At 40.3% G+C, this 15,422-nt stretch overlaps 1 protein-coding gene across 1 annotated transcript in view; it reads right to left on the bottom strand.

Annotated features, from left to right (window-relative positions):
• Positions 1-2,182, bottom strand: part of opcml (opioid binding protein/cell adhesion molecule-like) — a 269,728-nt gene extending 267,546 nt beyond the window's left edge. The window contains exon 1 of the mRNA XM_080866698.1: positions 1,902-2,182. Coding sequence (XP_080722824.1) covers positions 1,902-2,059 — 158 coding nt within the window. The 5' untranslated portion in view covers positions 2,060-2,182. The remainder of the gene's footprint in view (positions 1-1,901) is intronic.
• Between the last annotated feature and the right edge of the window lie 13,240 nt (positions 2,183-15,422).

Below are 15,422 nucleotides of genomic sequence, written 5' to 3'. Positions count from 1 at the left end.
TTACTACATAATTACATAGCCACAGAAGTTTGTGTCTATTGAGTTGCTTGTGAATTATACTTACATCTGCAGCAGAAACATTTTTCTTCATATGCTTCCTTCTTCACATTTACGGATTACATTATTTTCATGTGCTTACTGTCACAAACTTTCAGCATTTCATTTTCTGTATTTATTACAATTTCATCCTCATTCAAACTAAATTTAAAAATATCTAATTTCCAGATACAGGTAGGTAAAAAGTTAAAAGTACAAAAGTACAAAAGTTAAAAGCCACAGGGCGATCGTGGCTCAAGAGTTGGGCGTTCGTCTTGTAATCGGCAGTCCGATCGACAGTCTCGGTCGTTGTGTCCTTAGGCAAGACATTTCACCCGTTGCCTACTGGTGGTGGTCAGAGGGCCCGGTGGCGCCAGTGTCCAGCAGCCTCGCCTCTGCCAGTGCGCCCCAGGGCAGTTGTGGCTACAATGTAGCTTGCCATCACCAGTGTGTGAATGGGTGGATGATTGTGTATAGTGTAAAGCGCTTTGGGGTCCTTAGGACCAAGTAAAGCGCTATACAAATACACACTATTTACTGCGTAAACTTTGTAAATCCCAGAGGAAATGATGTAAATTAAGTCAATGTCAAGTCAATATGACAACCATAGTATATAATTTGCAATATTTTCATCCTCATCAAATCACTCATAATCCCATCCAAAGAGCATGAAGGCTCCCTTATAATTATGGAATTGACCACCCCTTTTAACATAGAAATGTTTCATCGCAGTCTGATAAAGATGAGCTCTTAAAGCTTGTAGGCAGTGGTTTCTCCAGCAAAGTGGCGTGCTTCACAGGTAAGTAAAAGAGCCATTGGAGTTGAAACATGAGTGACTTGCTTGCTTTTATTTATCTTTTCAGAACAGACCAATTTTTGGCAGAGATAATGAAATTCTAAATTGTCTACTTAAGTATGATTCACAAGTGACTCTCACATAAGAAAAAGATCCATATTAATTATTTTTAATTGTTAACAATGTGTGAAAGTTTAAAAACTATTGATCCAAACAATGTCAGAAAACAAAGCTACTGGATTAATGTGTTTCTCTACATATGTCACCAATCTATAAAATCTAATAAATACATATCATTTATTTTTACATATTGGTGTGTATTTATGTATGTATTCATGTGGGTAGGCAAATGTACCGTACCCTATCTGTCATTCTTTCACAGGGATTCTGAATTTCTAACACCGCACCTGCTTTATTCTGAAACAAAATGAACAGCAAGCCAGCAACACTCAAACAAAAATAATCTCACAGTGCAGAGTGGGGAGATGAGAAAAAATAAAATATCATAAAATGCAACATTGACACATAGTTAAATCATATGCTGGAGTGCTATAATAGAACACAGATTCAAATATACAAGTGTTAAATCTGATAAGAACACTGTTAACCACTCAAAGTTCTTAAAAGATGAAAACAACACATAGCTTTTCACAAAGAGTATGAATAAAATGAAAATAAGTCATAATTGCATTTGTATTTGTATCACATGAGCAAATCAATAGTAGGGTACGCAACCCCTCCTAATTTTCAATTTGAGCACCTCAGCTCTGTGCATCCTCAACAAGACATTAACCAGTAAGATCAATAACATTCAAGGGCAATGAGCAGAATGGGCTAAACACCGAGTTAGGCATGCTATAACTTATCTTCTGCATGTGCACCTTTAAAACAAACAAGCACTAGTGCGTTCTTATATAGGTTATGGTGACCTTTAGTAACTCATGTAGTACCGGGCTTGATTAGCTGTTCGGACCAAGACATAGAAGCTATAAAGACGGAATCAGTTCCCGTGCTGCACAAGAGGAAATCATATTAGTGATGTGACAATGAAATATAATCCGAGACTTACTTTAAGACGGCGCTGTCTCCCTGTCTGACGGTGATGTTGTCTTTTAATACAGAATCCCCGCTTCTAGCTGGAACTCCTGCAGGTACAAGGAATAACAATTTAAGTCCGATGACGACAAGGCATTTCCCAGACACCGCCAGATAACCACAAATTCCCATGTTTTTATATCACTGCGCAACTTCCAAGGGAACTTGAATGTCTGATATTCCCCTTTGCGTTTTGAGCTAGGGACCGCAAAATTCCACTCCACAAACAAGACGCAGTATAGCCTGCTGGAACTGCGCTCGACCTGCTTTTGCTTCAAACGAAAAGCCTCGTTATGAAATCCCGTAACCGTGTCTTTGCGTCCGCCAGCCGCTCTAGGAAAATGACTTCGGAGGAGAGAGAAAAGCACCGTGTTTCTCAAAGAAATGCGCACCGTCTCCTCAGGTTCGAACTGTAATCGCCGTGAAATGGATGCTCTTGCACAGATGCATCAGCCAAGACTCCCTATATATTTTTTCCTCCTCTCCCTCGGTGTTTTCTTTCCTTGGTGCTGCACGGGGGACAATATTTAAAGCTGCAAATACTCAAACAAAAGGCTGAATTCGCTCTAATATCTTCTCTCTTGTTTAGCTCCTGGAGTACTCTCTCTCTCTTTCTCTCTAATCGCCAGGTAGCATCACTTGCATGTATTATGTGGAGCATATGGTCTGCAGCCTGCAGGGCTCGCATATTCATACAGTTAATAGACAAACGGATTCAGGAACCACCGTGCATCTTTCAGGGGCGTATATAGAGGACACTTTTATTTGGTCAGATGAAAATAATTATTTCTTAGGGGACTGATTACCACAGGAAGGAAACAGGCATTTAAAATGATATTACAATCTTAGCTTTCATTGGTATAAGATGGGACAGGCAACAAAAAAACCAAAAACGAAATTGGTCAATTTCACAGTCATTTCATTCAAACTGTTCCCATCAGAGTACGATTTATGATTACTTCGGAGCTTCACATTTGCCCCTCCTCCCACGGTAAGAAGTGCTTGAGGCATGATTTTTGTTGACGTAGGGTTTGATGATTCAAGTGACCAAGTGTTCTCAAATGAGATTACTGTTTCTCTGTTTTTTCGGGTCAAGGACAACTTCAAATGAATAGAATGGTGCTGTAAGAAAAAAAATTATCATCCTCAAAAATGTTATTCTTAATATGAATTCCATCAAATGGGTCCTGTATTTCACAATTACCCCCCCCCCCCCCCCCCCCAAAAAAAGGAACCAACAAAAAACAACAACTTTGTGTTAATCTGCTGTAAATATAAATTCCTTATATTTACACACACAGATTTGCGCTGTGTGTGCAAATCTGTTATTATTATTATTATTATTATTATTATTATTATTATTATGGAGTAGAATGTGAAAACCATAAATTGAGGTTGGATACTTCTGACTTTCCATTAAAACAGTAATCACGTGACTATGTGCTCTGATAAATAGCCAGTCACCAGTTAAACCCTGTGAAATAGAGTCAGTTGATCAGAATGTCTTTCACCTTTATATTTCATACGAGAATTTATGAAATGCTGACAATTCATTCATTCAAAGTCTTACTTCAAAGTCTAGAACCATCAAAATTGACATTTTAAAATGTCATACTGACCTCTACCTGTAATGATTTACACTGATGTCTTTAATTAAAAGAAGCATCAATAACTTGTAGATTTTTACAAAAATCCAGTAGTGAATCATTTTAAATTAATGTTAACCACTTTTAAAGGCTGCAGGGCATTTCTTTAATGTAAAATATATAAAGGTCTTAGTTCAACAGTTTAAAATGTTGAAATAAAAAATCTATCAACAGAATATGAAGAATTAACAGCTATAATATGCTAAAGACTTCTATGCATGAGTTCTGGATAAATATCCCCCAAGGTAGCATGCCAAGCAGTTGGTGCTCTCCCATATCAACATATAATACCTCTTTGTACTTAAGATGGAATAGCAAATTGATTAATTAATTAATGTCCAGTCTAACCACAATACAACTTCACAGAATAAAAATGTATTACTGTCAAGAAACATATTTTTAATATACACACATCCTGTCAAACATGTTGAAGAACAAGCAGTTAAAGAATGAAACAAAGAAAACAATGAATGAGGCATTTGGCAAGTGGCCACTGGATTCCATACCAATTGGAGATTGATGTTAAAGGCTGAGTCAAATTGGGCTAAGACTATGATAGCAATAAATAGGATCAAGACAAGCCACTGTGTGTTATGTTATGGTCAGTATTTTAAGAATATTCTGTATAGTGCACTTTTAGAGGAAAGTGTTAACATTAATGAGAAGCTGAACTTCACTGAGCCACATTGGCTTTGTTTACTAATGTGCTCTTGCTCTTTTCTCCGCTCCCCATCTGTATGCATGGAGGGGTTGCAGGCCACTAGGGATGAAAGTGGCACTTTGCTGTGTACCTAACAGAAGCTCTCACGATTACTATGACAGCTTTTGAGTCTCATAAGAAGATTGAACAAGATAATTTCTTTACCTCAACATCAATTTGGGATGCTGTTAAGATATTGGATAGAAGGCAACAAATGACAATGCACTGAAAGCACTGAGTGTCATCACTCAAGATACAAGTAACACATGATGTTGTTCCTGTCTAGTATCAAATGCTTGCGCAAGTGTGAAAGCAGCAATGGGTTCTTCTGTTCATCAGACTTTTCACACACACAGCCTACTTGACAATACAAATATTCCTACAATATTGTCTATTGCCCAAAAGACAATCATGTAGCATAAAGCAATGCTTTTTGAAGACTTTATTAACCAATTTTATGATTGAGAACAAAAACTTCAGCACAATGTCATTAACCATGAAATATATAGTCCACAATGTCCTGTATATCCCATTTGTTACCATTTCTAGGCGATAGGTAAATGCTGTTTCAGTTTCCAGAATTTTCCACCCCAACACAAATTACTGCTGAGTTCACAAGTCAGTACCTTTTGTTACGTTCATTTTATTTAAAGTTGTTATTTAGAATTTATGACGATGTCTTGTGCCAGAGAAATTGGGTAAAGATAAGACTTAATTAAAATGATAGTTGCTTTTGATGCCACACAAGTCCTGACTATGCGCACAACTTAATGGTTTTTAAATTAAAACCCCTCCCTGACCTCAGCAAAATGTGGTCTTAATTAGAGTCAAGAGTACAGGGTGGTTGTAAGCTCAAGCACTTGTTCACAGATACTTCTTTGTTTGATTAGAGCTTCATTTGGTCACATGGCATTGCTCTAACACCATTGTGGCTTCTGTTTCCACACTGCTTTGCACAGCGAGGATACAGCGGGTTTAATAAGAAAACAGAAGCGATGAGGAGTGGCTGCTATGTGCAGTCAGCTATCAGCTTGTTGGAGTACTGTTCTGGGAATATAAGACTGCAATCCATTTCAATCCGTGTCATGTGTATTATCCTTTTGCCCCTCATTGTGCTGCCTTACAGCAGGTCAGGTGAATCCGATGACCTTGCCAAATCTCCACCACAAGTGAGAGAGCCAAGCATGCAGAAATGACAAATTATAATGGCATTGTTTGTTGGATATCCCACATGAATCATTCTTGGTGTATCACACAAACATAGAGGGAGAACAGAAGATAAAAAGAATGCTCAGTTGTGTGGCCTTGAAAAACTGTGCATGCACTAAAACAGGAAGTGGACATATTGATTTTAACAGGCTGCCTTTGTCCTTCATTCAACATCTTTTACAACCGGCTTTAGCCATATTGAATTCAACTCTTGCATTGTGTTTCATTTAGTTTACTTATACATGCAGTGACATCATATAATTTCCTGCTGCAACATATTAACACCAGACCCTGGGTGGTTCATTCAGACTATCCATACTAATCTTCATTCATATCATGCAAGGATGGGCAGAGCGAGCAGACAATGGACGGGCCTCATACCAAAGCTAGTTAATACCCATGCAAAAACATGGAGAGACTGAATAAAGAGCATCCATTCAATGGATTCAGTCATCTGCAGTAGTTTAGATCCTTCTGGCACACAGTTGTAACATTGCACAACATATCCTTGAAAGAGTGACATTCTGTGGTTGGTCCAGCAAAATTTTGGGAAACAGTTTGAAATGTAGTTGTGTGTGGTAGTATCCATAATCTTTTACAGCCTTTCTAAACATCAAGTCCCAGTAAACAAGAATTTTAGAATACATTTTAACATTATTTATGATTACTTTTGTTTCACAGCTGAGCCTTATGAACCAGAACGCAGCTTTCTGATCAGTTCTAAGAGAATAAAAAAATGCAGTGGAATTCTGTACAAAAACAATGTCTTGACTTTTAGTACTCTATTTTAGAGGTAATAATTTGAACTTGCCTTCCCTTACATTTGTGTTTCATTTGGGCTTTTCTGTACTTTTCAATAACTATACATACTATGTATATGTTCATTTCAGAAGACAAAGGTGGCTTTTAAATCACTATTAAGTCTGCCATTACTTTTATGAATTTGCTTCATTTTTCACTGTAGGGCATCATTGTTACTGGTAAAATCTGGTTTGCTTTGTAATGTAATTGGCTGAAATGGAGGGCTTACTGGGTTTTCTCTTTGAAGGTAGACATTCCTTCTGCTGTTTTCTCTTCTCTTTATTTTTTTAATTAAATTGCTTCTTGTTTCAGGTTTGCTTTAAACTGTGTAGAAGCTTAAGTTCTCCTGGCATGCAGCGCTACACATGATTTCAACTTTGATCTCAGATAACTACATCTGCCACAGTCTTGACTAATCAGACAGCTAGAATCAGATATGTTTGCTGCAGTCACAGCATGCAAAACAAAAGGCAGTTTGTCTGTAGCCAGACTTTAAAATTTAAGGCTGCTGCTTTCTTTGCTCTCACAAAGTGTTTTGTTTTTTTTACTCTGATCTGATCCAGGTCCTCCAAGTTTTTTACCTGATAATGCTACGTGATGTCTTGCAAAGTCAGTTGGTGTAGACAAGAGATAAGGACTGAATTATTAAAGATGCTGGTACCTTTAACAGATCTAAATGCCCAGACATTCTGTGTTATCAATAGGTGCAATATTGTGTGTGCTCCGAACATGCATGTTCAGTAAGTATGCTGATACATTATCTAGGCTTCCTCTGACCTCTGATGGCATTATTGTGAGGATGGCTGAATTAAAAATATGAGTTCAAATACGCTGCCCTGACATGAAACATTTTTACTTAACAGAGGGTTCAGTTAAAAAAAACAACAACAAAAAAAAAAACAAAAAGAACAAAAACATTTTCTTTTTCATTCCAGTCTATCAATATTCCAACAATTTTAGCATCTTCTGACTACAAGTAATGGACACAAAAGCTGCTTTAAGGTCAAAGCCAAATCCCCCTGTATACAGCTTTTGTGAGAACCTTGAAAATATGAATGGTATCAACAAGGACTCAGTGTGCATTACTGTGTGTTTTTTTTTTCACTCTAGTCCTTGCATGTTTATTCTTTGAAAATACAAGTGAATGCATTTGATCCCTTCAATATTTTCTTTTCAGTTATTTCAGTGGCACTAAATAGGAGGCAAATGCTTATGCAACACACCTTATTTGGAGTAAACCACATCTAGGATCTATGCCATGTAAATGATGGCTTTGAGATGGCGTTTCAACAGTTACCTTAGGGGAAAAGCCTAATAAGGTTTTGGAGCGTGCTAGGACAAAGAGATAAGACTAATGGAGAGCAAAATGATCTGGCAGTATTTAGTTATGCTTACAGCACAGAAGCTTTCAGAAACAGCTTCATCAGTAAACAATTACCTCTTTCATTTACAAACAAACAAAAATACCAGTGTTCTGGGTCATTTAGACAAAGTTTCATTAACAGGAAATTACTTTGGTAAGTGTATTTTTTAAAAGTGGGATTCTCTTCAGCAAACACTGTGGTTATCCAGTGAGTGGGGCCACCAATTCTGCCAATTGATCAGTTTCATTGGTATTAAATAGTTCATCTGTATGTATGTAAATGTAGGAATATTTAACTCTACACTGTTAGAAAAAGCATCTTGAAAAAACGGTGATATTCCGGCAGCTGGGGTGCCAAAATACGACCGTATAATTACAGAAAATAACTCCCGCATAAAAATACGGTTATTTCCAGTAATGAAAATACAATTAGTTGCGCTAATTTGACATGGGATCTCGCCTTTTTCAAGTGCCACTAAACATTAAATCAGGAACATGTTAATGTGATTAAACAATGAAATCATCTATAAATAGGGAAAAAAAAACATCTTAAAAAAACGGTAATATTCTGGCAGCTGGGGCGCCAAAAATACGACCGTAAAATAACAGAAAATAACTGTCCCATAAAAATACGGTCATTTTCAGTAATGAAAATAGAGTTTGTTGCGCTAATTTTACATGGGATTCTGCCTTTTCCAAGTGCTTTTAGACATTAAATAAGGAACATTTTAACGTGATCAAACAATGAAATTACCTATAAACAAGGTCACTGAATGTGGCAATATGAATCATAATACGTAAATGTACAGAAATATACAGTTAACATTTGGTTTAAATAATAATGGATTGCATGCCCTGGGACAGACTGACAGAGGCGAGGCTGCCATATCGCACCATCGGCCATCACTAGTAGGCGAAGAGTCTTGACCACGGACACAACGAGTGTCCGAGCCGGGGTGCGAACCAACAACCTTCGGATCACAAGGCGAACTGCCAACTCTTGAGCCACGAACGGCCTAACTAGCAACGATAATAATACTTATGTGATGTAACACAAGCTTATAGGGATCATGTTATATACTTTTCCATAGCATTACATTTGAATGTATTTTAACAATCGAAATATGCATATGTACAGACAGATACATTTAATAATCATGACAATTATGTTGTATTACATTACAGTGATTTAACGTTAATTTACATTCAAAATGTGAAGTCAAAGTCTATTTACGTAACTTTAATGATATTCTAGAAGAACAGAACATTACTGTAAAATTCACAGTAAAAAACCTTCATATTAGGGTTTTTTTCCTACGGTCGCAGCGTTACCCACGACCTTGTTCTTAGTTCACATTCATTGGCCGATGCTTAGTGTCATGTTATTTATATTAATTGCAATTCCTACCTCTACATTTCTTTTTCAAAATATATAATTAGCACAGCGTGTCCGTGCAATGTCTTACATTGTGGCATGCAGAGAAATCTTAACAAAGAAGCTCACAGAGAGAGATTGAGCTTGTTATTTAACCCCAAGCTGGTAGGGGGAGCTGCTTATTAAAACACTTGCTGGTGCTACAATGTGCCTCAAGGTTCAACAACAGCACAACAGAAGTCGCTCATGGTACAGCACTCTCTCTACAAAACAACAACTATCAGTGACGCTGCACCACGGCGTAAACACAACATTCAAGATAACAGTTTAAAGTAACGTAACCATAAACAATAAAACAAGAACATCTAAACATCAGCACATGTCCCGACGCATGTTGGGAGAGAACTAGCTGTTCACTCGCCACAATATGTTTTTTTAAGTTTTTATTCCTATTAATTATATTTTCACTTGTTACCTCTGAATTATTGAATCAGACCTAGGTGACATGAAATTTTCAGCAAAATCATAATTCAAATACTCCTTTAATGATTGGTTATTCTTATTAATTTTCGATCATTTTATATATTTTTCCATAGTATTACATTTGACTTTAACAGATCATTCTCTCACATAACAGACGTTATGAGAATTATGATACATTTCCGAATGTATTTTTACAATCTAAATATGCATATGTACAAAAAATATATTAAAAAAACAAGTAAATTGTGTTTTACATTTACAGTGATGTTATGTTATTTTACATTTGACGTGTCAGATCACAGTCTACTTATGTAAATGTAATGATATTCTAGAAAAACAGTACACAACTGTAAAATACACAGTAAAATAATTTGACATTACTATTTTTTGGAACAGTGTAAGGTAATAAGCAATTTAGAGACAATGAGTGTCCAATCCAGGACAGTAAGCAGCGCACCTCTAAGTAATGGTTATTATTTAGGCAGAGGCTGTCATCTCAAAGATGGATTCTACTCACTTCAAGTTAAATGCTTCTCACTGACTAATTTCCATTGAAATATTAGAACCTACCAATTTTAGGGATAAAATAAGTTAACCACTCAGATTTTGTTTGACTCTGACAAATGGATGGCATTTTTGGAAAGTTGGGGAAAATATCAGCATGATTTGGGAATGCTTCACCAAAAATTCAAAACAATTTTAGACACCCCAAATGGTTGATTCTGTTCATCTGGATGTAGCGTTTTCAGTGGGAGAAACATTTCATCAATCATACAGGTGACTTCTTTAGTCTCAGCTGACTGCAGGTTTCCCCAACCTCATAAACAGTACATTTGCACAATGACTGAAACTAGCACCACGGAATCCATAATTGGCTGAGAGGTCAGTTCCTTGATCTTTAATATGCAACTTGTCATGGCCAGTCATCAACAACCACTGATCATTGATGAATGACCATTCATAAATGGCCATGAGTACCATTCTGCTGTTCTAACCACCCAGCCAAGTTCATTCTGTTCTGTGCAACTGCCACACCATAAGACGAAGTATGATTTCTATTGTGGTTCTATAGAGGTTTGCCAGCAGTCCAAGGAAGAGTCAAGCCCATTCAAGAGGTTTTGTTCGACCTCCAGTTCAGCATTCAACATGATCATTCCCCAGCAACTCATTCACAAACTGGATCTGCTGTGGATCAGCATATTGCTGTGTAACTGGCTGCTGGATTTCCTGACAGGAAGACAGTAGACACTACGGGTCGGCAGCAACACCTCCGGCATAAGGACACCTCCCAAGAATGTGGGAGGTGTTCTTATGCCCCCTTCTCTTCACTCTGCTGACCCACGACTGGACATCACACAGCTCCAACCTTTTCAAGTTTGCAGACAACACAACTGTGGTAGGTCGCATCAGCAACAACTATGAGACCTACTACGGAAGTGAAGCGGCCAAGTGGTGCAGAAAAAACAACCTGTCCCTCAATGTGGAGAAGACTAAGGAGATTATCATAAACTTCAGGAGAACTCACACCCTGGACACACCAGCCTCATCTGGAAAGTCCTGTGCATTGCAGGTGATTCCACCTGCAATGCACATCCCCTGATCTGTCCAACAGCTTCTTCAGTTTGCTGACATCAGGAAGGAGACCGAAGAGCCTGGCTAGAACCAGGAGACTAAGAGACAGGTTTGTCCATCAGGCTGTCAAGATGCTGAATTCACTTCCTGCTGTCACACACACAACTCCAGACCTGCACTCACCCCTTCCCTCTGAACCCCCCATCCCTACAAAACCTCCACCATTGCCCTTTCAAACAAACAACCTTTATTTGTCACATACACAATCATACAGGGTACAACATGTAGTGAAATGCTTGAGTCTGAGCTGCGGACAGGTTGCAGACATAGCCACGCCATTCCAGGGCTTGGTTTTAGCATGGGGGATCTAGCCAGGACCCTTACTGGATACCAGGTGGGAATCTAACTTCTGACTCCCGCTACAAAGGTGTGTAGTTTTACCATTACACTATGCAGCTGCTTTCACTGACTGCCCCACCCCCACTTGCACACAAACTTGCCCACAATCACTATGATTGTGTTGGACACTGCTGTTTATATAAGATTGTATATTACTGTATTGTACATAAGACTCTTATTTTATTGTAATCTTTTTATCTTTATATTGTTTTAGTGTACACTGAGGGCCATGGGAGCATTGCAGTTTCAAATTCCTGTGTATTACTGTACATATGGTCTTTGACAATAAAGTCTGTGAAGGTTCTCAGTCATCCAGGTCATCGTAGTCAAAGGAGCTTGCAAAGAAAAGCGTCTGGACTTCTTTAAGTTGCTTGAAGACGTTTCACCTCTCATCCGAGAAGCTTCTTCAGTTCTAAGGTCAAATGGTGGAGAGTCCCAGATATAAACCTAGTGGGAATAACCCCCCACAGAGGGACAAAAGGACCCCCTGATGATCCTCTAATCGCCTGAGCCAAGGTGTGAAACTGGGCGTGGGTCCCAATCAGCCAGAGTTTCGGGTGTGTTCATTGTGAAACCTGGCCCCACCTTATCATGCGAATTCCTGAGGTCAGATGGCCCAGGATGTGAGTGGGCGTTAAGGCGTCTGGGAAGGGATCTCAGAACTGGATTATAGATGGCAGAGAGTTGGTGTCGTAAACCCCCGCCTCTGTTCAAAGATGGTCGCTCACAGTGGACATAGATGGCTTCTTTCACTCCTCTTTCAAACCATCTGTCCTCTCTGTCCAAAATGTGAACATTGGCATCCTCGAAAGAGTGTCCTTTACCCTTAAGATGCAGATGGACTGCTGAGTCTTGTCCTGTGGAGGTGGCTCTTCTGTGTTGTGCCATGCGCTTGTGAAGTGGCTGTTTGGTCTCTCCAATGTAGAGGTCTGAGCATTCCTCGCTGCACTGTACAGCATACACCACATTGTTAAGTTTGTGTTTTGGCGTTTTGTCTTTCGGGTGAACCAGTTTCTGTCTGAGCGTGTTGCTGGGTCTGAAATACACTGGGATGTCATGCTTGGAGAAAACTCTCCTGAGTTTCTCTGATACACCGGCTACATAGGGGGTGACAATGTTGTTGCGTCTGTCCTTCTTATCCTCCCTCGCTGGTGTCTGGTCTTCTTTTCTGTGCCTCTTTGCTGACTTTAAGAACGCCCATTTAGGATAGCCGCACGTTTTGAGTGCTTCCTTTACATGTGTGTGTTCCTTCTTTTTTCCTTCAGGCTTAGAGGGAACATGTTCTGCCCGGTGGTGTAGGGTCCTAATTACTCCAAGTTTGTGTTCCAGAGGGTGATGGGAGTCAAAGAGGAGGTACTGGTCCGTGTGTGTGGGCTTCCGGTAAACTTCGATGTTGAGTTTGCCGTTCTCTTCAATGTGCACGGCGCAGTCCAGGAAAGGCAAACAGTTGTCCTTTGTGTCTTCCCTGGTGAACTTGATGTTTTTATCCACAGCGTTAATGTGCGCAGTGAAGGATTCCACTTCTTGTGTCTTGATTTTGACCCAGGTGTCGTCCACATATCTGTACCAGTGGCTGGGTACTCTTCCTTTGAAAGAGCCAAGAGCCTTCCTTTCCACTTCCTCCATGTAAAGGTTGGCTACAATAGGTGACACGGGGGAGCCCATGGCACAGCCATGTTTTTGTCTGTAAAAGCCTTCGTTGTACTTGAAATATGTAGTGGTGAGGCAGAGGTCTAACAGTGTGCAGATCTGATCGGGTGTGAAGTTGGTCCTGTCCTCCACATGTAAAGGAAGCACTCAAAACATGCGGCTATCCTAAATGGGCGTTCTTAAAGTCAGCAAAGAGGCACAGAAAAGAAGACCAGACACCAGCGAGGGAGGATAAGAAGGACAGACGCAACAACAAATCAAATCAAATCAAATCACTTTTATTGTCACATCACATGTGCAGGTACATTGGTACAGCACATGTGAGTGAAATTCTTGTGTGCGAGCTTCACAAGCAACAGAGTTGTGCAAAATACAATAATGTAAACAAGCAAAATACAAGAATGGCTACATCTGAAACTAATAAATATATGTACAATATATAATAGTATATGCATTTCTGGATGTGTATACTAAATATTTTTCTACGTGTGTGTGTGTGTGTGTGTGTGTGTGTACACATATTTTACAAATTAAATAGAGTAAACAATAAATAAAATATATAAAATAAAATATACAGAGTGAGACATGTGCAAAACAGTGGCGTTACTGTACAGTATGGAGTGCATAATGTTAAAGTTCCAGTAGTGAAGCTGAGGTGTCTATGAAGTGTTCAGCAGTCTGATGGCCTGATGGAAAAAGCTGTCTCTCAGTCTGCTGGTACGGGACCGGATGCTGCAGAACCTCCTTCCTGATGGAAGCAGTCTGAACAGTTTATGGCTGGGGTGACTGGAGTCCTTGATGATCCTCCCCGCTTTCCTCAGGCACCGCTTCCTGTAGATGTCTTGGAGGGAAGGAAGCTCACCTCCAATTATCCGTTCAGAGCACCGCACTACTCGCTGGAGAGCTTTGCAGTTGTAGGCGGTGCTGTTGCCATACCAGGTGGTGATGCATCCAGTGAGGATGCTCTCAATGGCACAGTGATAGAAGGTCCTGAGGATGCGGGGGCTCATGCCGAATCTTTTCAGTCTCCTGAGAAAGAAGAGGCGCTGCTGCGCCTTCTTCAATGTTTTGTTTGTGTGTACTGACCACGTAAGATCCTCAGCCAGATGTACACCAAGGTACCGGAAGCTGCTCACTCTCTCCACAGCAGCGCCGTTGATGGTGATGGGGGTGTGTACTTCTCTGCACCTCCGGAAGTCCACTATCAACTCCTTTGTCTTTGCGACGTTGAGGGTGAGATGGTTGTCTTGACACCAGTGGGTCAGGGCGCTGACCTCCTCCCTGTAAGCTGTCTCATCACTGTTGGTGATAAGACCCACCACTGTAGTGTCGTCCGCAAACTTCACAATGATGTTGGAGTTGTTAGTGGCCGTGCAGTCGTAGGTGTAGAGTGAGTACAGGAGAGGGCTCAGTACACACCCCTGTGGAGCATCAGTGTTCAGTGTGACGGGGGATGAGGTGATGCTGCCCAGTCTGACCACTTGGCGTCTGTCAGACAGGAAGCTAAGGATCCAGCTGCAGAGGGAGCTGCTCAGTCCTAGATCCTGCAGTTTCCTGTCCAGCTTCGAGGGAACGATGGTATTGAATGCTGAGCTGTAATCTACAAACAGCATTCTCACATACGTGTCTCTCTTCTCCAGGTGTGACAGGGCAGTATGTAGTGTCAGGGCTATGGCATCATCAGTGGACCTGTTGTGGCGGTATGCGAACTGTAGAGGGTCCAGTGAGTCGGGTAGTGCAGAGCAGATGAAGTCCCTGACCAGCTTCTCGAAGCATTTGCTTACGATGGGGGTCAGGGCTACAGGTCGCCAGTCGTTCAACATTGTCATCCCCTATGTAGCCGGTGTATCAGAGAAACTCAGGAGAGTTTTCTCCAAGCATGACATCCCAGTGTATTTCAGACCCAGCAACACGCTCAGACAGAAACTGGTTCACCCGAAAGACAAAACGCCAAAACACAAACTTAACAATGTGGTGTATGCTGTACAGTGCAGCGAGGAATGCTCAGACCTCTACATTGGAGAGACCAAACAGCCACTTCACAAGCGCATGGCACAACACAGAAGAGCCACCTCCACAGGACAAGACTCAGCAGTCCATCTGCATCTTAAGGGTAAAGGACACTCTTTCGAGGATGCCAATGTTCACATTTTGGACAGAGAGGACAGATGGTTTGAAAGAGGAGTGAAAGAAGCCATCTATGTCCACTGTGAGCGACCATCTTTGAACAGAGGCGGGGGTTTACGACACCAACTCTCTGCCATCTATAATCCAGTTTTGAGATCCCTTCCCAAACG

This window comes from Rhamphochromis sp. 'chilingali' (assembly GCF_963969265.1).
Source record: "Rhamphochromis sp. 'chilingali' genome assembly, chromosome: 19".
Taxonomy (NCBI): Eukaryota; Metazoa; Chordata; class Actinopteri; order Cichliformes; family Cichlidae; genus Rhamphochromis; species Rhamphochromis sp. 'chilingali'.
This window is presented reverse-complemented; position numbering and strand designations above follow the sequence as displayed.